The sequence below is a fragment of the Colossoma macropomum genome, unplaced genomic scaffold (genome assembly GCF_904425465.1).
Source record: "Colossoma macropomum unplaced genomic scaffold, Colossoma_macropomum, whole genome shotgun sequence".
In the NCBI taxonomy this organism is placed as follows: domain Eukaryota; kingdom Metazoa; phylum Chordata; class Actinopteri; order Characiformes; family Serrasalmidae; genus Colossoma; species Colossoma macropomum.
In genome coordinates this window covers 32,496,717-32,524,441 of record NW_023494796.1, presented here as the reverse complement: position 1 = coordinate 32,524,441, position 27,725 = coordinate 32,496,717, and the positions used below count along the sequence as shown (strand labels likewise).

The 27,725-nt window shown below is 40.8% G+C and overlaps 2 protein-coding genes across 4 annotated transcripts in view; both read left to right on the top strand.

Annotated features, from left to right (window-relative positions):
- adgrb3 (adhesion G protein-coupled receptor B3) overlaps positions 1 to 27,725 on the top strand; it is a 994,217-nt gene that overhangs the window by 591,527 nt on the left and 374,965 nt on the right. The window lies entirely within an intron of this gene.
- LOC118816763 (spectrin beta chain, non-erythrocytic 1-like) overlaps positions 1 to 27,725 on the top strand; it is a 148,105-nt gene that overhangs the window by 57,422 nt on the left and 62,958 nt on the right. For all 3 annotated transcript variants that reach the window (XM_036583343.1, XM_036583344.1, XM_036583345.1), the window contains one exon: positions 24,055 to 24,206. In XM_036583343.1, the coding sequence (XP_036439236.1) occupies positions 24,055 to 24,206 (152 nt within the window). The remainder of the gene's footprint in view (positions 1 to 24,054; positions 24,207 to 27,725) is intronic.

Below are 27,725 nucleotides of genomic sequence, written 5' to 3'. Positions count from 1 at the left end.
TCAAGCTTCAGCAAGCAGCTGTGGCTCTGAAGCTGAACTGTGACATCAGCAGGGCTGTACTGGACTTGATACAGGTTACAACTCCATGAGGATTAGAGATTAAGACTCAAATTGTGGGTGTGACGTCTTCACTTTGTACTTTGTTTGAGCCGTGCAGGATTTCTATGGATGGTAGAACACCAAACATCCATTCTTGTGATTTTATCTCGGCTACAGGAATTGTAAGCTACAGCTGCACGACCTGCCTGTGATTTCCCAGAAGTAGAATTACTCATTTTGCAATCGTTTTAAACCGATTTATCTCAGTTTCACTTACAGTATTGCTTAGAAAAGGGCATTAAATACTCATTTTAATGTATGTTGATATTTGGTTGAACACAGCCGTTAGCAAGTTGCATCAGCTCGTAAAATACACTAATAACAAATGGCAAAACCTTTTAAGGGCTCTGTTATGCCAACATGCGTGTTCTTCTGTCTTGAGGCACACACACATACAGTCCTGTGCAAAGGTTTTGGCGCCTGTGGTCGGATAATCTCAATTCTTTTCTCCACGGAGAACATATTTCTGCAAATGTTAATACACAGTTTCTGTTTTTTCAGCTGAATGTGAAATATTGAGGGGAAAAATACAAAATGTGGCCTTAATATTTCAAATTTTATTTTTTTCCCCAATATGTTAAATTTTGCACTAAGATTTGCAGGAAATATTTTGTTTATCTCTTGAGGATGCGTTAACTTGTATTCACTTAAAATCAGTGTAATTTGATCACACTTTTGAATATGACTGTATACAAAAGAAACCACTTTGAGGCACTGAAACTATGCTTAACATTAAGATACTTGATCCTGCACATGGGTGATCCCATCAAAGGTGGATAGTGCACAAGTACAGGAGTCAAAAGGGTCCAATGCATTCAAAGATGACTGTTCCGACCTCTAAAGCCACCTTCAGAGGTGGAGGGACACGTATGACTAGGGGTGGGTGATATGGCAAAAATAGAATATTGCGATATAAGAAATTTTCACGATAAACAATATGTCACGATATTTCTTTTTTCAGACATCTGTCGGAACAGAGAAAAAAGAACCAGTGGTGCTAAAAATACTATCAAAAACTGTGAATACAGCGATTTTTATTCAACATTTGGCACTAAATCCAGTTAAACTGGACTCATTTTGCTCTCTTTCTCATAAAACATGCAGTTGGTCAGTGTCTACAAGCACTGGCGATATAGACGCTATGCTCAGAAAGGCATGTTGTATTGTGAAATAATTTCTCATAATAACAGTATACATTATGTTATTGGTCAGCCCTACGTATGACCACATTACATCCTGGCGGCATCCCAAGAAGTCCTCGACCTTAGGCCTCATCATTCCAGCGGAGAAAAAAACAGTTATCTGGCTAGGGTTAGGTTTTTTATAGGTTGCATTAACAATCCATGCAGTACAAACGTTTGTAACAGCGTGTTCATGTACGTAAGCAGCACTTTTATCCTGTCAGCAAATGCAGTGAGAGGCTGTGGTCAGTCTGTAGTTACCACTTTTACAGTCACGAAATCCAGTCATAGGCTACGTTCAAATCCAATCTCTCCGACACGATGGTTCACACGCGTTTAGGTAAGAGACTCAAATCTCAAATAATATGAACGAACCGGCGTCCTGAAATGACCCGCATGCGCACATCTTAATCATGGTAACGCTGAATGATGCCGCATGCACAGTAGAATGGATTGCCCACAAATCAAATCTGGGACCATGTATGAAAGTGAGACAGATCAGATTTGAAAAGATCAGATTTGTGTGTCCACACTTGAGTCACATTAGGGCAAAAAATCTGATATGTGCCACTTCAGCCTGGTAATGTGAACGTCAGCCGTCAAATGTGTCACATTCGAGACAGATGGAGAGGGCAGGTGTAAACAGCTGTATGCCTCACTGTCCACATACGATCAGATCGGTCTCGGATGTTTATAAGTCTGATTTTTCCTTTGATTTCTGATATCTGTAGTAGATAGTGTTGTCGCTCCTAGTCAGGGTTGAGGGCGATTGAGCCATGTTTCCCAGGAGTGAATGACTCCTCCTTATCTCACTGTAATGTGTGGTTAAATGGCTCACTGGTGCTCTCCTATGTCTTTATCTGGATCTCTGGTGGTGATAAAGCTGTCTGCAGGCATGTTAGACCTGGAACAAAGTCCACGCTCGACACTGACAGCCGCAGCATGTGGAGGAACTACAGTATATTCATCTTTCAGTGCCAGCAATTGGACAAAAGCTTTTCTCGCCAAACGGGCATGGGTTGCGGAAGCATTGCGTTAGAGGAGGCGATTGCGTGCGGACGAGTTTGACGAGGGCCAGAAGCCACCCGCTGCTAACCAGCTCAATGACCTTCTGTTCCACTCTTGGCTTAGCCATGCATTCTCAGGGCTAGAGTGAGAAAGTTGAGGTCCGAAAGCCCAGTTCTCGGCCGGAGACGCAGGGTTTGATTGGCGTTTCGGTTGGGGAAAGAAGCAGCAGGGTCGCAGGATTCTCTACACAAAGGCCCAGTATATCAGCACATTGTTACCAGCTGTCTGCAGCACTGGGAGCGGGGCAGGGCGGCCCTGGCCACGAATGATGATGAGCTGAGATGACAGCCGTGTTGTGTTCTCCAGTCTCTGGCATAGAGGCAGCAAAGGATCCTCGCTGGGAGCTCATTGGCTGGTGCAATACTTGCAGGGAGCTCAGTGGCTATCCAGTTAGGGGAACTCGAGGATGGGATCTTCTGAGGATACTATTGGCTCTTAGGTTAAACACACAACAGGGGGCAGAATAAGGCTTTAAGATTTGTCTCATGACTGTCTTGACTATGTTTTCTGTGCCCTCCTTTGTAATAGCACAGACTGTTCACACCAGAGAGCTTTTCCTGATTTAGTTCAGTTCCATTGAACTGATCAAGAAGATAAAGAGGTGAAACGCGGGAGTCACACAAGCATCGACAAGTTAACCAAAAACGCAGGAACGTCTGTTATTGGTTAGGACTCCCATACCTGCAGCAACATTGCACTAACTTGAATTTGTGACTCATTCGTCGGCTTTTTGTCTTTACTCCTCTGATACAGAGGCTGATGTCCTCTTTTCTGTCTTGGAGTGGAAGTGTTATGTTTGTGAACACTTCGTTTTGATGTTGCTTTTGCTTCTCTAGTCAAAATAATATTGACACTGGTGAGCTTTTCTACTCAGTATTATTTTAAATAGGAAGTGCACTTATGTGATAAGCTGTAAGTAGAAACTGGAAAGTGTAGCTGTAGAACATAAGAAAGCCTTTAATTTAAGGGCTGTGCAAATGGAAATCCAACCTCTCCTTTAAGCAAATAACTGAAAGTACAATATGTTGAAAAGCACTGTTTTGCAAGCAAAATATTTTTTGGGAGCTGCCATATTTTTCTTTTTATTTATTTATACAAGGAATTTTACAAACGTACATCCAACATCAGAGCAATATATTATCGGACAAAACCAGAACATGTGAACAGTATTCTCATTAGTATCATTATACAATTGAAGCACATTATGACACCAAAAGAATGAAGATATAATCTAAAAATTTGCATAGAAAGCTTGCATACCTGAAGGAGGATGTACATATACGCTTGCATATACACACACCTTCACATACGAAAGGAAAGCCAGTTAATCGTGTTTCTCTCCATAAAGCTGGTCACAATAATTCAAAAATCTATTACTCCTCTTATTTTCCACAAGAAGTGAGGACTGGAGAAGTGATTGAAATTCCATTAAGAAGAGAGACACGATTGACTGAGAATTAGAAAACATATTTTTGGGTTTGCGAATAAAGAATTTAACATGTGGAATGAAAAAAATGAGGCTTGAAAAGTAAAGTAAATAGTAAAAAATAAAGTTAGTAAAGTTTATAGTAAAAAATAAAATTTTAATGAGTCAATAATTATGACAGAGTTAAAAATATGAGTGCATAAGTTGGACTAAAATCTGTTAGTTATCTCGCACTGAAAAAATAGGCGAGTCAAAGTTTCATCAGCAGATCCACAGAGAGAGCAAGAGCTGTTAATGTCTACAAACTTGGAAATAACAGAATTCACAGGGTATCTTGTGTAAAATTTTAAAATGGACTTTTGGTCTTATTAGATACAGTGTTCATGAGGCAAAAGCCACGCCCTTTTCCAACTGATGTCATCAATAAAGGACATCTAATATAACTTACCCCCAGGGGAAATTTTGTGTCTTCCTTGAAAAATGTATCAAAAATGTTCATCACATTTTTTATCAAGTATATTTATACCACCTGAAAGCAATGAAACATGCAAAATAAATACATTTATACTAAAATGTCTGCGTACATCAGAGTTTTACGTTTACGTCACGTCTTCCTCTGAGAGTTTATTGGCTGGTTGTAAAGCAGCAATCTGATTACTGTCTGACTCATATAGACTTGAAGTTTCCCCATTATCTGATTACTCAGGATCATGTAAACACATTGTTTAGATTACTGACAAAACCTGATTTCCTGCGCTTATTGGATTATTAGCATTCACTGATTCAGTGTAAATCAACTAACCACATTTTGAGACATTGAAGTTCAGTGTCGTCCTTTAAGCAGTCGCTTCAGTGCTTAGCCAAAGTGCAGCTGCGCAGAACCAGAAGTAAACGAGGTGAACCCTCTGCGGCTGAGCGACCAAGGATGACCTGCCACCTGGGAACCCTAACCGACCAGCCTCAGCCCAGCTGCGTTATTACGTTACACACCAGGAGGAGAGAGGCCTGGCCGTGTCTGCCACTTTCTCCCCAGAAGCCAGCCTGCTGCCTCCCATGTGCAGACTGTTTTCACAGTTTGTTGAGAGTGGAAACTGCCGCGCTCCATGTAATTTAATTGCCCGCGAGTCTTGTAACATCTCACAGCAAGGGATTTTTCAGGCTGGGATTTCGGGCTGAGTCATGTTTTGAGGGACGATCCAGATCAAACGATCCATGACTGAGTTTGCTTTAGAAGGATCCAGGTGAGCTTTGAGAGGATCGCTGTAGAAGACCAGACTCCATCAGGTGGAAACGCATGATGGATTATGTAGAGCAGAGGGGATGGTGTAAATTTGGGCCATGTCAGTAGCAGCAGACTCCTAGTTTCAGAAGCAACCCCACCCTCTCTCTCTCTCTGTCTCTCTGTCTCTCTCTCTCTCTCTCTCTCTCTCTCTCTCTCTCTCTCCTTATTGAAGACAGATGTTGGGCATAATGAACATCTCTATCTTCAGCCCTGCGGGTTCCACCCCTCCCAAAAATAGCACCTATGCACAAAGCCTGATGTCACTGGGTGTGAGATGTTTCCCTTCGGCCGCTCGTAATTAAAACAAGCGGCTCTCGCTGTGATCCTCCCTTCCCCCTCTGCTGACCCTGCGTAGATGAGAGGGGGCGCTGGACACAGGGAATATGAAACATGAGCATTGCTGAAAAGGAGAGAAACTTTGAGTAAAATTCAGAGTCTGTTTAAGATGCTTCAAACTTATTTGGGCCAGTCAATCAGTATCAGAATGCATTTCGCTGCTGTCGGGAGAAAACGTTGTTTCTCCAAAACGAGAACTTTACAGGAGAAGGAAAAAAAAGTCATTTTGGGCCGTTTCTTTTGGTTCATTTAGCATGAAATTTTATAAACAATGTGAAGGACAACATTTTCATATTATGATAAAAACTGAAAATCGACAAGAATGGAGGTTTTGTTCCGACAGCAGTGATGTATCTCATATGTAGGGCTGTGTGTGGCTTTTTGTACCAAAAACGGTCATCATTAGTTTTCACATGAACGTTTTCAACCTCTATTTACTATGGAATTACAAGAGAAGTCGAAGCTGAAACACTCCTTATAACCTCAGCGTAAATGGGCAGGGCTAAACTGCTGTAGGTGAAATAGAATGTAAACACATTGTTTTTTGCGACATCATAAAACAGCGAATTCAAAAAAGGTTATTTCTACAGGTTAGCTTCCAACCCCTAACTTACAACTTGTAAAAAGTATACTTAGTTTTTTCAGGTTTCTTTACAGTTTAAAGTGAAGTTAAAAGATTTGAGTTTATTTTGAAATAAATGTAAGAAAAAAACAACTTTGACAGTTGTCAGTTATCTGTATGGCTATCTATGTGTGTCTATGTATCTATAAACATACTTTACTTTAAATGTAAGTCAATGGAACCAGACATTTTTCCAAGTCATTCTGGGCCGTTTCCTTTTGGTCCATTCATCATGAATTTACACACAGTATAAAGGACGGTATGTGTTTTCAAATTATGTGAAAAATTGAAAAACGACAAAAATAGTGCTATGAGGTTTTATTCCAACAGCAGTGATATATTTATGTGTGTGTGTATAAAATCATTAATCATATTAATATAAAATCATTAACCAAAGTCAGATTTGAAATAAAACCTGATTCTGTAATTCAGATGAGGTTAAAAGCTAGAAAAACTCAGCGTCTTTGCCTGGTCCGGACTGTGTGGACATTTCATAGACCGTTGCGTTACCATGGCAATGCAAACAAAAGCTTTTGTTTTCAAGCAGAAATTGGCCCCTGAATCTGTGTGAAATATCAGATCACGGAGGTCTGATGGCCAGCAGGTGATTACATGTTTACAGCAAACTTTTTCCATTTTTCTGATTTCTAAAAAAACAGTTTTTTTCCGTGTTTGTTCAGCCAGCTGCCGTGTGTTTTTGTGTTCTTGTGTGGACGCAGAGGGTTTCAAAAACGCTGCTGGTGTGGATAATTGTTATTATTATTTTTTAAATCAGAAGGAAAAAGTTCCATTTTAAGAATATCCAGGTACGTGTGGACGAGGCCCGAGTCAGCCACAGAATGAGCTGAAATTTCAAAAAGGCCTCTCACAGAGTTGACTGCAGATTAAGTGGAACTTGTTGAGTTCCTAAGTGGTCTGGAGTGAGGGCAGGGTTTTGTGTTTGCTTTAGCGTCCCCCCCGCTCGATCCTTAAAGCAACACCGGGAATGGCTAGCATGTGAGGCCTTTGAACGCGGCTTCCAGGAGGTTCTGCTTCGCCGTATCAGTTTACTCCTTCTGGCACCTCTCCACAAACACGCGGCCTTCTGCTCAAACAAAAGCGCCGTGTAGTTCTTCAGCAGCCCGTGTTCCGACTGGTTGCTTGAATTTTATTTAAGCTCGCTGCAGGAAATGAAACTGTTTCCAGCCGTCACTCGGCTACGAAAGTATTCTTCTTGCCTTCTGAGGGTGGATGTGGAAGTGGCAGTTTATGCCTCGGTTTATGACCCATTGCAGTGATCTGGTGCGTTCTTTATGGGACAGGTCATGAGGTCACTGCCTGTTATAGAGTATTAGGCAACTTGTGTCTCGCATTGCTGAAAACAGTAAATACCACAGTCAGACGTGTAGCTCAGCTCAGCTCTGCTCGTGTATCTAACGCTGAAACCGACGCAGGCGCTGATAGTAGAGTTAAATTAGACTGTCAGCTCTGTTTGTCTTGTAGGAAATGATTAACATGGCTGGTGAGGCGTATGTTCTTATTGTCTTTATCCCTGCTTGTCTTTTGTCATCAGTACAGTTTATTTTAAATCTCAGTATTCAATCTGTTAAGTAATTAGACGTTCACATCCATCCACTTACATGTAAAGTGGAAAGTGATGTAGGGGTGTAATGATAGAATCCATGCACAAATGTGTATATACCCACCTTATTTGGTCTATAGCAGGTTATTTAGTCTATATGCTGAAGTTATAAGGAGTGTTTCAGCCTGAACTGCTTTCTAAATGAGGCCCAATGACAGCCAAATAGGACAGAGCCTGTTTTAGAGGTGGGTGATAAGGCAAAATTTAACGTCATGATACTTCAGGAGGTTTTTTATGATGCACGATGTGTTGCGATATTCATTTTTATGTATGTTGAAACAGACAAAGTTACTATTGAACGATTCGCACACTGTGCTGGACTAAATCTAATTAAACATGACTAATTAAGCTCTCAGCTATTCAGGAAGCTTCTGGAAGTATGAGTGCTGAGTGCTGATATAGGTCTGTTCCTGTCAGTAAAGCCGTAGTAAATAAAGGCGGAATCTGAGCCTAGATCAGCTGTCCTACTCTGAGGAGCTGTGTGAACGCAGGCCCTGGTTTCTTAAACACGATCATTTTTAAAGCAGCGTTTTTGCAAATATACGTGTTTGAAGAGCCTTTTTATGAGCCTGTTGAGTGAATCTCCTCATACTGTAAAATCAATCTCCACATATTTCTAGAACTTTATATCCCAGCCAAGAGCCATTCAGCCACCTTTATTTCTGAGAGTGAGGGAGCACTAAGACAAAATCAGTGAAAGCATGTGCAGATAAATGCAAGGAATAAGCGTACGCAGTGAGGTGTGACTGTTCGGCTCATAACATCTGGTGCTTAAGGGTAGAAATTCTTTTCAAATTTTGTAATCGCTGTTTTGTTTCCCCTTCTTTTACCAGCACTAAGAGGAGAAGGATTTATTAGTGTGGTGGTTTGGGTGCTGTGTTATTGCCTGGCTTTTATTGTAGCAGCAGATAAGGTTCATGTATCTGGTCGGTTGAGAGAAGATTAAATCTTGTTCTTCAGAAAACCCTCATAACCCTCTGCACAGAGTTCCTCTTAGGAGTTCTCATCACGCCTACCTGTGAGGGTATGGCAGCCGTTTGTTGCTGCTCTGATGGCTCTGAATCACGCCGTGGTAAAAGTTACGAGTGTGTACTCTCGCCCCATGTCCTCTGGTGCCACAGGAAGTGATGTCGCTACTGTGCTTTTTTCATAATGGGATCTTGGGTGCAGAAGAGCTGTTCAAGGATCTGCAGCTGAAGCAATCTAGTTAGTACGTGTGTATGTGCATCTCCTTCTTTCACTTAGGAGTGTCAGGACCAGGATTAAGCCTTTACACCTGCCTAAATTCGATTAATCTAATTATTCAGTGTGTAAGATGTGAGGTTTTTTTGGACCACATCAAGTGTCTTTATGCATTAACCTCACACGGTCTCAAAAAAAGGTCCTGCTCGATATTTAGATCCCAAATAATCTCAAAATATGTGTTATATTGATGATAGGATGACAGCAGTAGAGTAGAAGAGGAAAGATCGCGAACAAGCATTAAGTTGGCTTGTTGAATAAAGTCTCAGGTGGTTGCTAAACTATTGATATCTATCCCAGGTAGTTGCTAAGATGTTATAATATCCCAGGTGGTTGCTAAGGTGTTGATATCTATCCCAGGTAGTTGCTAAGATGTTATAATATCCCAGGTGGTTGCTAAGGTGTTGATATCTATCCCAGGTAGTTGCTAAGATGTTATAATATCCCAGGTGGTTGCTAAGGTGTTTATCTATCGCAAGTGGTTGCTAAGGTGTTGATATCTATCCCAGGTAGTTGCTAAGGTGTTATAATATCCCAGGTAGTTGCTAAGGTGTTTATCTATCGCAGGTAGTTGCTAAGATGTTATAATATCCCAGGTGGTTGCTAAGGTGTTGATATCTATCCCAGGTGGTTGCTAAGGTGTTGATATCTATCCCAGGTGGTTGCTAAGATGTTATGATATCCCAGGTGGTTGCTAAGGTGTTGATATCTATCCCAGGTGGTTGCCAATGTGTTATGACATCCCAGATGGTTGCTAAGGTTTTGTGATATCCCAGATGGTTGCTGGGGTGTTATTATATCCCAGGTGGTTGCTAAGGTTTTGTGATATCCCAGGTGGTTGCTGGGGTGTTATAATATCCCAGGTGGTTGCTCTTTCGATACTCTTTTGACCCGTTCGCAATCATCAGATTCATTGTGGAGGAAGTCGAAAACACAGTCAGCCTTACTGAATATTCCTCTGCACATTATGTGCAATTACACGTTTCCACCAGAGAGGTCTCCAAAGCCCCAAAACTTACATTGTGCCTTCAGGTAGGTTCTGTGTCTTGGTGAGAGCATGGATAGTGTTTTTCCAGAATACCTTGCCTTGTGTTTGGGCTTTTAGACTCCTCAGTGCCTTGTTTATGACTTCTCTGAGTTTCTCCTTCTGTCTTGTTGCTGGACAGTCCTCTTTTACCTTCCACTGTTCTCAACCTAATGGTCTTTTCCAATTCATTTTCTTTACATATTTTTTATGTGTTTTGCAATATATCTAAAATGAGAGCTTTACTTTGGTTATTTAGGCTTTGAGTGAGAAGTGAAGCTTGATTTGGTCGAAGATCCATTTGTTTTCTTTGCCAGGGAACTCTCTTTAACAGGCATCTTCAACAGGCCAGTTTCCTGTCCTGCATGTTTATTGTCCAGCTTTCACATCCATAAAGAGCCACAGAGAAGAGCACAGCCTGGACAGTTCTGATCTGATCCATCTTTATATAACCACATCTTTATATTTAAAGACCTTTTTAAGCCCCTTCACCTATTTTGCTTCGTGCCAGTCTGGGTCATATAAACAACAGAAAGTTTTAGAGTTTTAAAAGATCTAAAACAAGTATGGTGAAATGAAGAATATGCAAGATTCTTCACTCTGTCTAGGCTACTATTCTAATTTAATCAAGTCCATCTCCTCCATTGGTGCACGTGTTCAGGTGATTCTCAGGTGGATTTGATCCACACTGTCATTAATGCAAATTCATCTAAAAGATTCTGCTTTTGTTTTGTTATGCTAATATCATTTGTAATTAAATAAGAAAATAATACAAAACTTCCTAGTTTGACTTTTCGGTAAAGCGGAATTCAGTCAGTTTTGGAATCTTTCAAAAGCAGGGCATTAGTCAGTCAGCTCCATTTTCATATCACTGTTTAGCTTTTTTTAATAATTCTTAAAAAAAAAAAACTTTACAGAAGTGGAATTTAGACAAACTGAATACCACACAGCTTTTTTTTTTATTTTATTTACTGACTTTTTGCCTATTTCCATGTGCACATTGAATAACTGCAGCTGTATGGGGTTGTTTTGGTTGTAACAAGCCTTATAATGATACATTACCTAAAATAGTGCACTGTGTGGATCCAGACCACACTAGAAGTCTTTCAGCTGTGTTTTTTTTTTCAGCTTATCATATGACTCATCTGGGCTTGTCTTAGTTTGTATTAAACAGATTTCTTTGAGAAACCCAAAGTGAGTCTCCTGAAAAGAGTGGAATAAAGGTAAGGAGTGACACACTGAACATTATATATGTGTATACGTTTAGACACTTTATTTCAGTACCATTATATGCACATATTTATTCAGTATTGTCATTATATGCTGTTACCTGCGCCTCCTTGCTCATTCATTATTGCACTGCCTTTTTGTCTCTATTAGATCTTTTTGCATATTTTTATATATTTCTAGTTGTATATATGCCTGTAGATTGTTTTTTTGTATATATTCCTGCCTCTTTGTAATAAGCGAGATAGATTTATTTATAGTTGACTGTATTTTTTATAGTTGACAATTTTGTGTGTGTGTGTGTGTGTGTGTGTGTGTGTTTATATATATAATATATATATGGCAATTTTAACTGGAAATGTAAAAAATAAATAGTAGTGTAGGAGCAGCAATCTGTTAAATGCAGAGCCCTGTGAGGGCTGTGTGGAGATGTGGGATGGTGCCTGATCAAACTGGGTGGCCTACATTGTCACTGCCCTCCACAAAGCTGCACTTCAAGGATGCACTGAAGGACACTCGATACACAATCCACAGAACAGCGTCTTCTAGACTTTCTGTTGGCTCCTTTCCATGATCTGCTGACATTTGTAGTCTAGGAGTCGCGTAGCGAAGTGTAGACCTTCGTAAAAGGACAGCGCGCCGTATCTTTCACTCACTCTGTAGAATACACATCCATATGCACACACACAACAGCACTCTGTCCACACCCTCGTGCGTAATGTGAAAAATGATTGTATGATACCATGACCGCCGCTGAACTTTGGCTGGACTGTAGATGAAGTAGACGGGAGTTATATCAGCTCTGCTCTTGAGCTCCTGCAGCTTTGGTAAAACTCACAATGTGCTGCGATATGCGCTTTTGTTTGCCCGCGCTGCGAGCCTCTGATTGATCGTCCTGGGCAGCGCCCTATCTAGCGAACCAGACGGGAGTTATAATTAAACTTGTGTTTGTTGACAACAACTCGAGATATGTGGCGTGGAGGTGTCGCTCAATAAACAGCATGTGATTGCTAGGTAGGCCTGATCTGTGTCATCAGTTACATGATTCTCGATCTCCTTCATGTTTGTCATATTCATTTCCCCTCTTATTCTCACTCGTATTCTGTGCAAGCATTACATGTTTATGGTTCATAGCCATCTTAGGAACTGCAGAGTACTGTGACACTGTGGCGATATGACACTACAGAATGAGCGTTGATTATTCTTCCTTGTGGAATTCTCTGATTACATGACATCACTGGCCTAATAATACCAACTAATAATCAGGCCTTTTTTGTGTGCCCTGCTGTTTAGGGCGTGTCTTCCTTCTGGAGTTCCCTGGTTTCATGAAACTAGTGGCCAAGTCAAGACAATTAATAGCTGAATTCTATAAATGTCCAGTACGTTATGCTTCATAACATGCTTAACTCTTTCATTTCATATCTCACCACCCCTGCATAGAATTGAGCCAAAATGCTGATCTGGGGACCCTCATTGAGATTCTGCTTTACATTTTTTGTTTCTGAATGGAGAGAAAAGCTGATTTTGAGACACAATTTAAAGAATAGGCCCCAGCACTGCATTAGCCAGTGAAAGAGAGCTCAGAAAACAGGCACTATTTTCTGAATTTTGTTGGTAGTTTAAAGGAAATGGGCGTATTTGGGTATTCTAATTAGACACGCTTTTTCAGGAATATGTTACGACATGGTTGTACCAGGTGTAGGCGGAGCTAAGGACTCATTAATGTTACTAACTATTTGGAAAACCAGTTAGACGCGAGACAGTTTATGGGAAAACATATTACATGTACAGATGCAGTTTGTCCAAAGAGTTTATCATGTAGTGTCCTGTCCTAATAATGTATAATATCTCTTTCTTTTTCTAATTTAACAGTCCATCATCATCATCAGTTACGGAGAATAAGGAGCGACTTGATTGAAGTCTGTATTCTCGAGAGAGTGTAGAGTCAGGAAAAGTCTGGCCGCTCTCACCAAAGGCACCAAATGTCAGGTCAGCTGAGTTCATGGCCGAACAGCTTGTTTAATGGCGCTGACATTGACCCGGAGAACCACACAGCTCCTTTAGATGTGTCTCCACTCTTTTAGCCTAGCAGTGGAGCACAGGCCTGAAATAGCCTCCAGCCTGTTCAGCAGTATTGATTAGCTTGGCCAGACTTATCACTGACGCATCGTTTTTGACCGAGCAGCAGAAGCAATCACTTTGCAGCTCATCAGCGAAACCGTCAAGGCTTTTAACGTAACATGATCCTTTACTAAGTAAATGCAAACCCCGTCTACTGTTCCCTGCTGGCTCGCTGAATAAATCTATCCTTAATGAGTCAAAGCGAACGAGCTGCTGATGCGTCTGACAAAGCGACCACAGATGAAAACACGCTAAGTGAAGAAATCTAGCGCAATAAAACTATCGCACCTAAAAGACAATGTGGAAATACTATGTATAGGTGTGGGATGGTGGGATTATCATGGTATTATAATACAGTTCTATTGCTAAGTGTCGTGTTAAGACTTAATGATATTTTCAGTTTATTATAATGTATGACTGCAGTTTATGGAAAACTTTCTCCATTTTATCTAGTAAAGTTTACACTGTGTTCACCTAGAAAACAGGCATACACTTTCTTAATGAACAGATGTCCAGTTAACCTTATTCTGAGGTTGTTTGGTCTGATATCATGACACATGACGATGGTTTTCCCCCGAGACTGGAAGTCGTTTAGTCATTGGATTGATGCCGTTCTGACACTGAGGTCTGAGGATGTCCTAAAATGTACACCGTAGCCTCGCCTAGTGTTAATTGACATATATTTACATGTTTGTTAACTTGAAAACGAGAAAGCAAAGTGGGAAATGAAAAATAAATCTCCAGCAGGTGGCGCCTGTGTTTGTTTCCATTTGCCTTTTTTTTCATTCTGACACTAAAAGCACGTCCACGCCAAAAACTGAATCATTTTTCCATTTTAGATTTGTCCACGAAATACCAGGATAATGACCAAAATGAAATGAGAAATAGCTGTTTTAAATGTGTTTTTATTTTTGTCACAAATGACTTGTGCTTATGTGAAAAATTAAATTGCCAATGTTGGTATTTCATTTCATTTTTAATTTTGACAGGATATTTGTGCAGATGTTTGGAAATAAATGGCCAAAAGAGGTTTGCATTTACATTTTATTGTTTTAATTATAATTTCTTTTTTGGCTTGATTTGCCTCCCATAAGAAAAAAAAAAGCAAAAACAAAATGGGGAAAAAAACTGGACAAAATTAAAGCATAGGTCTGTATACTGTTACTTTTTAGATCTAAAATCTGAAAATGTATCTGATTTTTCAGAAATAGCCAAGAGAAAACAGTAGGGTTTTTAAATATCTGATGAGTACTGGAGCTCTCAGATGAGCCAATGAGTTAATGCTAACACTGCAGCTAACCAGTGCAACGTTGAATGCTGATGAGCACTCATGGTCTGCATGAGGTCTTTTATATTCAGTGGACGATGTGCCAACATGTTAATGTGTCATTGCCCCCTCAGTCACACCCTTAGCAATGCATTCATTGCCTTTCTTAGTAGCAAAGTGTAATAGAAATATAATAGAAGTGTGTCAGAATTTCTATTTATTCTATTTATACTTCTAGAAAATTCAAGTTATAGTCCGAGGACTGGCTGGGTGTTCCTGGTTGTGCCCTCGGCCAAGGCACTCAACCTCTGCTGGCGACGCTGTGCTGCTCCCAGATTGGGCGTAGTTAGGCAGCATAATGACAAATGTGCCTTATAGGATCAATAAAGTATGATGTAGTTTGTAGCATTTTTGTTTTGATGACTAAATATCAGCCGAAAGTCATGTTCAAATTAAAATATTGGAATTTTATGTTGTTTGTACAGGAATAACTGCTGCTGCAGGCTAACAATTACAAGGTTCTTTGGTTTCATCAAGGCCCACAATTATGCATTCCCTAAAACAATGCACCGTGTTGATCTAATCCACTCTATAAATCCTTCAGCTGTCTTTTTTCATGCTTATCATATGACTTCATGCTGGCTAGACTTGCTGTACATGTCAGTTTGGCTGTGGCAGCAGCACGAAGTGTCCTGGTTTGACCAGATTCTGCGCTGCTGTGATGCAATATCAGTCATCAGCTTCGCCTCCAGCTCCGTCTCCTCCGGAAAGTCCCTGCTTTTTCACGACTGGGTCTGCAGGACATGCCTTGGCGGGACAATGAGCCTATTTTCAAGGCCGCTCTGAGTTGCGCACATGCACGGATTGTAAAAGTGATCTAGGATCTGCCTTGAATGGAATGAAACATGGGCAGAGAGACGATCCTAAATCAGTACTCAGAACCCACCAAATTCTATCCAAATCCAATCACCACCAACTAGAGGCTGAAAACGACTATGTTCCTTGATGTTTTTCCTTGTTAGTTCACATCCTTTGTCATATTAAGCAGTTAAAATAGCTTTCTGGTAGCCTTGCACTATATGGACAGAAGTATTGGGACACACCTCTTAATCACTGAATTCAGGTGTTTCATTCAGTCTCATTGCCACAGGTGTATAAAATCAGTCATCAGCTATGCAGTCTGCCTTTACAAACTGGGAAAGACTGAGTTGTTCTAAAGAGCTAAAAGTCAGTTCGTGAAATTTCTTCCCTCCTAGATATTCCATGATCAACGGTAAGTGTTGTTATTGGAAAGTGGAAGCGTTTAGGAACCACAGCAACTCAGCCATGAAGTGTCAGACCACGTAAAGTTACAGAGCGGCTCACCGAGTGCTGACGAGCATAGAGCAGAAAAGTCTCCAGCGCTCTGCTGATCAATAACTGCAGAGTTCAAACCTCCTCTGGCATCAACATCAGCACAGAAACTGAGCACTGGGAGCTTCATGATGGCCGAGCAGCTGCATTCAAGCCTTACATCATCAAGCACAACGCCAAGCGTCGGCTGGAGTGGAGTAAAGCACCACCACTGGACTCTGGAGCAGTGGAAACGTATTCTGTGGAGTGACGAATCAGCTTCTCTATCTGTCTGATGAACGAGTCTGGGTTTGGCGAATGCCAGGAGAACGTTACCTGCCTGACTGCACTGTGCCAGCTGTAAAGTTTGGTGGAGGAGGGATGATGCTATGGGGCTGTTTTCAGGGGTTGGTCTAGAACCCTTAGTTCCAGTGGAGGGAAATCTTAATGCTGCAGCACCAAGACATTTTGGACAGTTGTACACTTCCAACTTTGTGGGAACAGTTTGGGGAAGAACCTTTTCTGTTCCAGCATGACTGAGCCCCAGTTCACAAAGCAGCTCCATAAAGGCCTGACTGGGTGAGTTTGGTGTGGAAGAACTTGACCGGCCCTCACAGAGCCCTGACCTCAACCCCATCAACACCTTTGGGATGAATTAGAACAGAGATTGTGAGCCAGACCCTCTCGTCCAACATCAGTGTCTGACCTCACAAATGCTCTTCTGGATGAATGGGCAGAAATTCCCACAGACTCTCCAAAATCCTGTAGAAAACTTAAACAACTGGAATAAGCATTAATACATGTTTATGTAGTCTTATGTCAGTAGTCATAAAGGCTTATTAACACTGCCGTACAGTAAAGTCTTACCACATTAGCACTGATCTAGGATCAGGTTTACTTTGGCTGATCGTTCGTGAACTGCAGTGCAGATCTGATGGAAACAGCGCTCCCTCTCTGAGGTCACGGGTTTTCCCCAGTCAGTTACTTTACTAGTCTAATCTTGAGAGGCTCTTTTTGAATGATAGCCACTGAAATGACCATTACTCACACGAGGAGCACGGACTTGTGAAAACTAGCAGCTCTCTTTAACATTCTTTGAGGCTCTGACTGTACTTGCCTCTCTTTCTGCATCTGTCTCTGTCAAATTCATAAAAGCTTTATTGGCATGATTATATTAAATTAGTGCTGCCAAAGCATCATTAATCAGTCAGTACACACACACACACACACACACACACACACACACACACACACACACAGTCAGTCTTACATGTCATTACAGTCAAACAAAACCTTGTACCTCTGAAATGGAAACTTCACAGAAAAAAAGAAAAACCTTTTTTAACTTTTTTGAAAGTTAGGTTAGTTTGGGAAAACTAGCGAAAATTTATTTTTAAGTTTTTTTTTTTTGTTTTAAGGCTTGAGGCTTTGCTTTTGTGCCTAAGAACACCCTTACCCGTGATAAAATTGCAGTAACACATGGCCTTGAGTGGCTTAATACTTTTAAAAAACACCGGCCAACATCAAATATGTTCAAATACACAATGTTTTAGAAAATTATTGTTATTATTAATAATAATCAACATGAACACGTACGCTGCCAAGAAATGTAGTTCCTTTAGAGTGTAGTATCGTTGCCAAGCAGCCATGGACGCCGAATGAGGAGAACGTTCGGTCGCCCATCACTGTGTATTGCGGTCATTTCATGAACCTTTTAAACTTTTTGTCGTATAACGGTGAACATGATATCACAGCACTGTTAAATGCAGAAACCTTCACTTTCACAGTACTTTTTGGTCACTAAATCACCACCGCAAGTCTTATTTAGCACCAATCCAGCAGCGTCTCTCTTCTCACACTGGGGCCGAATCTCAAATGACTCCCTGCTCCCTACATAGTGCACTACGTAGGAGTTTAAATACTGGATCCTGCAGCCCAACAGTGAAAAATACAGCTAAGAAACAGTCATTTGGGACTCAGACACATCCACACTCGATACATGATGCACTGTTTGGCTGTAGAGGCTAGAATTTCTAAACTTTCATAGCTAGAACACTATATAGGGGGTAGGTTTGGGATTCGGCCTGGGTTTGACGCGACTTCTGACTGAAACACAAACATTTGAAGCGTGTAAAACATTCAAGTGACATTTCTAGACTTTTATACTGTCATTTTACAGTAAATCAAATCGTAAGTACTTTAGTTCAAGCCTGTGATATTAATGATGGAGCTGTTTAGACTCTTATCCTTTATCCCCCTTTAAGGGGGATCAGCCAAGACTGTATGGTCTGTCAAGTCTGTATGACTTTGGAGTCTTAGACCTAAAGCTGAAGTAGAGCTTTGGTGTTGGAGTGACTGCTGCAGGTCGACTGGGGAGTCAACAGAGTCGCTTGGCTAAACTTTCCTCTCGAGAATGTATGGAGTGGATGTGTCTGTGCACTCACTTTGTAGCGAATCTGGGGGGATCAAGGAAACGAGTGTGTCCGAGGCGGGTGTAGGGGTGTGGGATGGGGTTGCAGTGTCACTCACTATCCACAAAAGTGGGCCTGCTGTGCTAGAAGAGTACAGCTGCTCCTCCTAGTCAAGCATAAGCCTGCTCACCTTTGCCTCTATATCACTCTATCACCCCTCTATATCACAATTTATCACAACATTACAGGCCAAAAAAATGAGGGTATACTGCATGAAAACAGTTTCACATTCAAAATAGGCAGATTTTTGATCAAAACACGAATAGGTCTGTCAGTGTATTGTTTTTATTTAAGTGCGTCATCTTAAGCACTTTATTTTTATTTTGGCACTTATATTTGAGTTTTTAAAAGCTGCTGCTACCTCTAATATGTAATGTAACATAATTACATGACTCATTGTGCTAAAAAGCCAGACGCCTTTTACTGTCAATGTAGCACTTCGATGTTTAACTAGGCAACTGATTTAAGATTAAAATATTTGGCCCATTAATAAGCGAATAGTATTGTTTACATTGCAAGTTTGGCTGAGCAAAAGTCCTGAAAAATGTGCTGGTGTGGTTCATGTGTTCATTTAGCCCACACAATGTAAACTTCAGATTAAAAAGGCTAATAGAAATCAGTCAATTTAGCTGTAAATAAATCAGAATCAGAATGTGATTTTAATCCCCAAAAAGATTTTTCAGCACAAATAAACCCCACCAGCATCATCAGAATGACTGTTTTTCATGGCAGTTATCAACCCTGACACGGCCCCTCAGTGATACATATGGGATACATGCATATTTTAAAATGAAATACTTAAACGAACATGGACTGCTTTAGCTCAGAGTATTAGGACAGTGAATTGGGGCACACGGAGAGTCGGGGTGTGTATGTGTGTGTCTGTATGTGTGTAGTGATGCGTGACTATGCGGGAGTGTGCAGGTGTGTGTAGTGTGTGTGGAGCAGATGCGCTCCTCTGCACGGAGAGCAGTGTGTGTTTACTGAAGCTCAGGACGTGCTCTACTCCACCTATTTCCCCTTGTTTGACCCCTCTCCACTCTCTATTAATAGCATTGTGGGTAAGAAGCTGATGTATATGAAGACCACAAGCGTGTGCGTGTGTCTGTGTGTGTGTGTGTGTGTGTGTGTGTGTGTGTGTGTGTGTGTGTGTGTCTAAATCAATACTCAAGTACAGTATTGAGACTTGGATAGAACAATGATACGAGTACCTTTAAATAAGACAACGTGAGTAAAAGTGCAAGAGTATTTGGTTCAGCTACTCATAGAGTGGAACTTCTTAGTCCATCCAGCATCGATCAGCATAGGAACAGAAGTTTGTATGTGTTTGTTTTGCCCCTTTTTGGATTATTTTGGTCTAAAATAAAATGCTAAAACTCCAAACGGACACATGTGACCAATCTTAAGGCAGTACAGATGTTGTCAACAGCAAAACATTATGTAATTAAACACAAAGAACTTTGTAACTAAATATGATTGGCTAAAAGGTAACTGAGTAAAAAGTAGCCTCCTTTACTCGCTAATGTACTTAGATAAAAGTAAAAATATTCCAATATGAAAATACTCAGCAGAGTCCGAGTTCAACAATATTGTACTCAGGTACTTGTATTTGAGACGTCTGTCGGCTGACGTAACAGAACTGGCTGTCCAATGACGTTGCACTAGCGGCAGTTTGAAAAGATGCGGTGGCGCCTCACAGGTCTCGAGAAGGCCTGTGTTTGCCTTCCCCCTCCTAGCGCTGGTGGTGTGGTGTGATTGGGGGAGTCCTAACTAGTGGGTGGAATTGGATATGACTAAATTGGGGGAAATCCAAAAATAAAAATAAAAAACAGGGAATATTGAATATATTATTTAGGAAGCCGTTTAAAGCTGCACTATGTACGTTTGGGGGATTTGGAGACCTCTGGTGGAATTGTGTAATTGCACGCAACATAAACATTGAGCTGGGCCTTTTTTCATATTACAGCTGTAAAATTCACTGGGTCCTATAGTTCTCTGTCAGTTTTCTCTCCCAACACAGCGACTTTAAAACATCTACAGTGACTTGTGAGTCATCAATAAAGTTTGGTTACAGCGTCTTGTCAACCAGACTTAGTTAATGATGAAGGGGTTGTTTCAGTATCTCTGCCTCAGAACTCAAACCTCTCTGTATTATGACTTAGATTAGTGGCTGTCAGCATTAATCAGTTTATCGTTTTTTTTTTAAAGGCCCCACAGTAAAAATGGACTTAACAATGTCAGACCATGCGTATATTTCAGAATACTTTATTAAGCAAAGATGAATAAGGAAGGCTTCAAAAAGACTTTATTTAAAGCACTGTATGGCAAATAACACACATCAGGCTGTTTCTTACTTCAACCTGTGCCTTAAACGTAGTGACTACTATAATGATGTCTGAACTTAGGTGCGTAGGTCAGAAAATAACTGTATAATATAGTAAGTAACCAACTAACCACCTTCATCACATTTTTTTGTATATTTTTCTACATAATTCGAACATTGCAGCTCTCCCTCTACGTTGTATGCAAATTTCATGATGAATAGACCAATAGAAATGTTCCAGAATGATTTAGAATAAACTCTCTTCGCATTAACTTACATTAAAATTTAAGAACGTTTTTCCTCTCTCCTGTAAATTTACTGCTTTGGTATAGATACATTTTTTTTTTTTTCTTTGGACAGCCTCAATATGCATTATCATCTCATTAGCTAACTGGCGATTGCTGATGATTCATCAAGATTCTTTGAATTAAAGAAGTTAAACCAATCATACGGAAAAATCCTTGAAGATTGCTTTTACTCTGAGCTCATAGGTCCTTGCTGTGGTTTGTGAATTAGTCTGGAGTTGGAAAAGGAAGGCTTGTGAGAGTCTCAGGCATTGTGTGAGGTGATGTAGACCCCCTGCTGGCTCTCACAGTGGCTGATGGTGGGAGAGTACTTTATTTTACCAAAAAGGGGCTTGAATTTATTTTTACATAAAAATTTTTCAGAGATGGTCATTAAATGAAATTGTTCTGATTGGCTGCTCTGTATTGCTCATTTAAAAAGCAGCCTGTATCTGAAACACAGTGCGTTTACATGCGATAATATGATAACTGCAGAAAATCAGATCAATGCGTTTACATGCACTTTAATAATCAGGTAATGGGGAAACTCTGGGTCTGCATGAGTCAGACGTTAATCAGATTTCTGCTTTACAACCAGCCAATAAACTCATAGTGACATAAACGTAATGTTAAACTTCATGCCGTGGCTTTTTTTTTAACATCGAGCCACTTTACTTGAAAATATGAACATACATCATCTTGAAGATGGAGAAAATATAAATCCTTCATTTCGAGTGGAATTTCGACTGAGAAAACCGAAAGAAATCAGAGTAAGAGATTACGTGCACTGAGAAATCTGATTACTAAGCTAAAATCCAGCCTCTTTCTCAGGTTTCTTAATCAGATTGTTAGACCTTACTCCAATCTAAGAAATCAGAGTATGCTGTTTACATGACCGTTTGAATAATCAGATAACTGCAGAAATCGGATTATGATCGGATTATTGAGTGCATATAAACACACTCACTGTTTATGACTTCAGCACGAGTGGGTGGAGTTAAGGCCATCAACATGGGACTCAACTAGAGTCTGAGTCCCGTCTCTGCTTTGTTAAACTCTTTAGCTTCACATAAACAAAGAAAATGTGTATTGGCGTTATAGGTGCCCTTTTTTATGTGTATTACTGTCCACGGTAAAGCATGAGCGTTTACAAGAGTGCTTTTACGTAGAGCTTAGCGTAGCCTTGAGTTTGGTGATGTGTTGTTCACAAACAAGTTTTATAAAAATGTATTTTAATTGTTTTTTAATTATTTTTGAACATGTAGTTCTGACCTTACAGTCTGATTGTTAAGAAGTGCTCTAACTCTTCTGATGTTTGTGATAACAGCACAGCTTTTTCGCACCAAAACTGTATCACTCCACGGATGCGTTGCATAGCAACAACTTATTTGTTGTGGAACTACTTTTTGGATGTGTTGTCAGTATTAAAGCATATTTAATATGAAATTCGGAGCTCATTTTGTTTCTTTTTGTCAAAACTGTTGAGGTTGTGTGTTATTAGCAATAAGTGATAAGTGAGTGTTTCTTAAGTATAAATTAAGACACTACCAATGGGCAGAGGGAGTCCTGGCTTGGAACACTGTGACTCCGCCCCCTCATTATCCTTAACACCTGTTGGTTGTTGTACTAATTTGGCTGTAGGTTTGTTTTTGACTTTTTTATTCTTTTCCATGTTTTCAAACATACGTTGTTAGTTCTTCTAATTTTTGACTTGTTTTTGACTTGCATTTAGACTTTGTGCCTGTCCTATGACCCCACCTCTCGAAATTTGTCCAGCGAAACTGGTGTAGCCAGTTTTTTTAATAATGGACACGTGCAATTTTTGTTTTAGTTAATTAGATGGAAGATTATTCATCTTTGAAAATGAAACGATAGATGATATCCCTAACTTGGCTGATTTTGATGAGGAAAAAACGGCTACTAATTGAAGTGTCAGAGCCAACAGATCTGATTGACTAAAAAGAGCCAGAATGCCCTCCACGTCTTCAGATCTGAGTGTGAATTTATATCTTAATAGCCTATCCTGGCCTTGTCCCAAACTGCTGACCTCCTCAGACATCCATAATAATCACTCAGTTGCTCTCACCAGAGTGGACACATCTATCTTGTGATTAATGCGCCGTCCAACTTTTTTTTTGAACTCCACACTGGCGTGCTAGCGATTGCGGCTACTGTGCTCCTTGATGAGGCATCGTTTCCCTTTGCAGTTTAATCTGTGGAGAGATCGGTGTGGTCCACTCTGCACTGGGAGGCTGCAAATCTTCCTTCCAGATTTCTATGGCAACAGGCTTTTGAGAGCACTAGGCAAATGCCTCATGCAGCAGAGGCGTTGGCGTTGACACACTCCATTGTGTGTAAGAGGAAGAGTGTGCATGTGGGTGGGTGAGTGAGTGGATGTGTAGGCGATGGTTCTGCGTATGGCTTGAAGAGCCAAAAGACGAGTGATTTACAGCTATAGTTGATCTATAGTATGAAAAACTACCCCAGACCACCCGACCAGGCTGGGAGAAAACTGTTCGCATGTTCAAACAGGGATCAGATGCTGCAGCAGCTAAAGCCAGTGATAAATATGTCTCTGCGGCTTAACAATTGCTGGAAGCCACGTTCCTACTTGGATAAATACAATGGTGAAAAATAGGGACGTGTTGTCTGTGTGTTTGGCATCGTGTGGCTTGGACAATACTTTTCCTCGACAGTGTAGTGGGAGAAATGGCCCATGCACTACCATTTTAGGAACAATGTGAATTGGTTATGTAGCTTCCACAAACACGGCCGCACCCTCTGACATGCATTCAGTGGCGGGTATAAACAGGATAGATGCATCTTACTGGTTGAGTTTGCTTTTAGCAAAGAGGTCATAAAGGCCTCAAGAAAGTTGTTTAGAGTGAAGAGTGCTTTCTCGTGGGGTCCAAACGTCTGAGACCACATTGAAAATTGGACATTTTTTTGGAAATAAAGTAGAATTTCTGGGTCACTATATAAGTGTAAGCGCATTGGTTACGTTGGCCATGTTAAAGAGCACATATCACTCATTTTCTTGCATTTTATGGCCCTTTTATACACTTGATGTACCAAAGACGGTCATGTTTGCATGACCCTCACTCTTGTCTCTGGCCTTGTCTGTGCAGATGAGCGCGAGGCAGTGCAGAAGAAAACCTTCACGAAGTGGGTGAACTCCCACCTGGCTCGCGTCTCCTGCCGCATCACTGACCTCTACATGGACCTGAGGGATGGCCGCATGCTCATCAAGCTCCTGGAAGTGCTGTCTGGAGAGAGACTGGTACGTAGCCTGCAACACCTAACAGCTTCAAACAGACACTGCTTCTGGACCAGGATTAAGTGGAATTTAGCAGTAGGTGGAAATATTTAGCGGCTGTGAAGCTCAGTGTAGAAGCTAGTTTGTGTATTTTGATTCAGTAATGTGTAGAGATTAAAGTAGTATGTACTTGTATGTTCTAAATAGGCCTGAAAGATTAATCGTTTTTATATCGAAATGGTTAAATTAAGAGAATTTTTTAAATCGGAAAAAGCTGCAGTTTTTAAAATTAAAGCCTGCGTTATCAAAAACGTCTTAACTTTTAAGAGTGGAAATTGAACCTAATAACACAGAGCTTGTGAAATGCTTGTAGATGAGTTAGACCAATCAGAGGCAGCCAAACCTCCACATGTTGTGACATCACAACCACAACTTACTGGGAGTTTGGCGCACTATATTCAAGGGTCAGGTTTCAAGCCAGAAAAGTGGATATTTTGAACTTCTTGGCCAAAAAGCAGGCCTGAACTTTATGCCTTTAATCAATAATCTCAATTTAAATTGCAGGTGCAGGATTAGTCAGAAACCGCAAATCATTCAGCCCTAGTTCTAAACTGTTCCATCGTAAGGAAAGCTAGAACTGGTCTCAAATCAGCATTTAGAAGAACGTCCAGAGAAAAGCCGATGGATCCACTCAGAGCTTCCAACTACCTGCTTCTGAAGATCCCCTCAGGGTGTAAAGAGTATTCTGGCCTAAAACTAGCATTTAATGTCTTACTTATTAGGCCTCATTAAGAGAATTAACAATTTCATATTTTTTTCTTCTGTAAATGTTCTCTTACTACAATACCCAGCATGCTTTACTGAAATATACCATACAACACCTGGAAGCTCCACCAGTTTTTGCTAGCTGGTTAGAGCAGAGGGAGGCTACAGTCTTACTAAAGATGGTTTTTCAAGGTTTCTTTTGTAAAGACAGTAGTTCTATATAGAACCATGAACACTCAAAGAACCATTTGTATGCGTAAAGGGTTCTTTGCACGGAGAAACTGTTCTTCAGATTGGAGAATGTGTTGTAAATATTCCTATACCAAAAAATGTTCTTCTGTTGTTGCAAACTTGATATCGTAGCAGTGAAGAAACCCTATTTGGTGGTATGTAGAACTATATATAACATATTCCCCATCAACCTGAAGAACCGTGTCACCAAAGGACCATTTTAGCATGCAACTGATTCTTTGAGTGTTCATGGTTCTGTATACAACCATTGTTTTTACTTAAGAACCCATGAATAACTATCTTTAAGTGTGTAATGGCAAAAAAGAATTCAAACAGCCCGTCCACCTGTGTCCAGTTTTTCAAAAGTTCCTCCCACCTTTAAACCGATGAGACTTAGAGAAGCAGTGCTGCACTACAGAATATTACATAATAAGTAAGACATTAAGTGCTAGTTTTAGGCCAGAATGTCCTTTAAACCCAGAGGGGCTCTTCAGAAGCAGGTAGCTGGAGGCTGCTGAAAGTGGGATCCATCAGCTTTTCTCTGGACGTTCTTCTAAATGCTGATCTGAGATCAGTTCTAGCTTTCCCTACGATGGAACAGTTTAGAACCAGGGCTGAACGATTTGCGGAAAATGTGTTATTTGCGATTTTCTGACTAATATTGCACCTGCAATTTAAATTGAGATTACTAATTAAAGGCATGAAGTTCAGGCCTGTTCTTTTGGCCAAGAAGTTCAGAATATTCTTTTCTGACCTGAGGCTTGACCCTTGAATGTAGTGCACCAGACTGCCAGTAAGTTGTGGTTGTGATGTCACAACACATGGAGGTTTGGTTGCCTCTGATTGGTCTAACCCATCTACAGGCATTTCTGTGTTATTAGGTCCAATTTCCACTCTTAAAAGACTGTTTTTGATAACGCAAGTTTTCATTTAAGAAAATTGCAGCTCTTGAGATTTGAATTAATTTGCCATTTCGATATAAAAGCAATTAGTCTTTCAGTCCTATTTAGAACATACAAGTATAATCTACCTTAAGCTTTGACTTGTGTATTTCTAACGATTTTGCCTCAGAAGCCTGATGGAGGCTCACGTTCTGAGTCAGTGAATGTGTTCCACGTTCCTCTGACATGCTACTGCAAAGTTAAGCTCTTAAATTTAATCCATAGGCTTGATCCACTGAACAATCACACTCACTGTAAGCCCTCACTGTCTCCACGGACCTCAGCAGTGGCCCTTTGAACCCCATCCTTTCTGATCAACCCGAGCATGCAGCTCTGGAATCAGATGCAATTAAGGTGGATTATGGACTGCGCCACTCCGATCGGCCTCATCCCCACCAGCCCTGTCTTGTGACTTCCAGCGGAACGTGCCAAAAGCCCGAGTGCATTTTACTGAAGCTTTCTGCACGTCTGTGTGAGAAAGATGTGACCACAGTTTCAACTTGAGAGGAAATCAAATCCCTCACTATTGAAAACTCTGTTGACTAAACCCTGCTGCACCCACCCGTCCCTCTTTTGGCTATTGGGAGCAATCATGAAAGTGAAAGAATACAAAGATCCCATTTTCGGTCAACAGGATGGAAGGGAGAAGGAAGCTGCGTGATACACGATTTGATGGATGGTCAAGATGACATTGTGCTTGTCACATCTCGTGATTGTAACCAAGAAAAAAATCATGGCAGGAACTGAGCTTAAGTCTGTTGATAAGCTCAAGAATACCATTCATGCCGAAGCATGAACAGGCACACTGCCATGCATTGTAGCGGCTAAGCGAACCTTTTTACTTGTTTCTCAAAGAGAGAGGAAGAAAATATCAGTCATCTTTCAGCGTATAAGGCGCACTGCAAGGTCACACACATTAAAGTAAGAGTTTAGAAAGCTTGGGATCTCTTTAACACAGTTTAAGGAGAGTACGTCGATGGTAACTGACCCGATACACGAGAAAGATAACAAGGAAACTGAGGGCTGTTGATATGGCCAAGTAGACAACGAAATGGTGCATGCGAGATTTCACAAAGTGGAAACAGGGTAACTGTTTGTTTTCATTGACTACAAAGTAAAGAAGCTGATTTGTGTTAAGATGGAGCAGAGTAAGGCAGATAAACCATGGACATAGTCCCGATTCGCAAGACCAGCTAGACTTCCTGGATGCAGGCTCCTCCTGGAGCAGGTAGCGGCTCACCTGTCCAACCCCACAGGGTGTGTAATAAGCACTATACCGCTGGGTTTATTTGGTGGAGTCATGTCAGTAGCCGCGTTCCTGAGTTTAGGCTGCTTTTCTCGGCCGCTACGTCATAGAAGCCCGCTCCAAAGTGCACAGGGAAGAAGCTGCAGCTACTGCTGCTGTGCAGCTAGGACATGGCCTGCACCATCAGCTGCAACTGATACGTTTGGCTCAATGCCATGTGTTACTGAGAGCGGCAGGGAGAGATTTTGCACTTTGTAGCAGCAGCAAATTGCGAAAATTATTCTTGCCAGTTTGAAAAAGGATTTCTATTCACAGTTGCACCTATATGGCTCTTGTCGTTTATGCTAATGACGTGTCTTC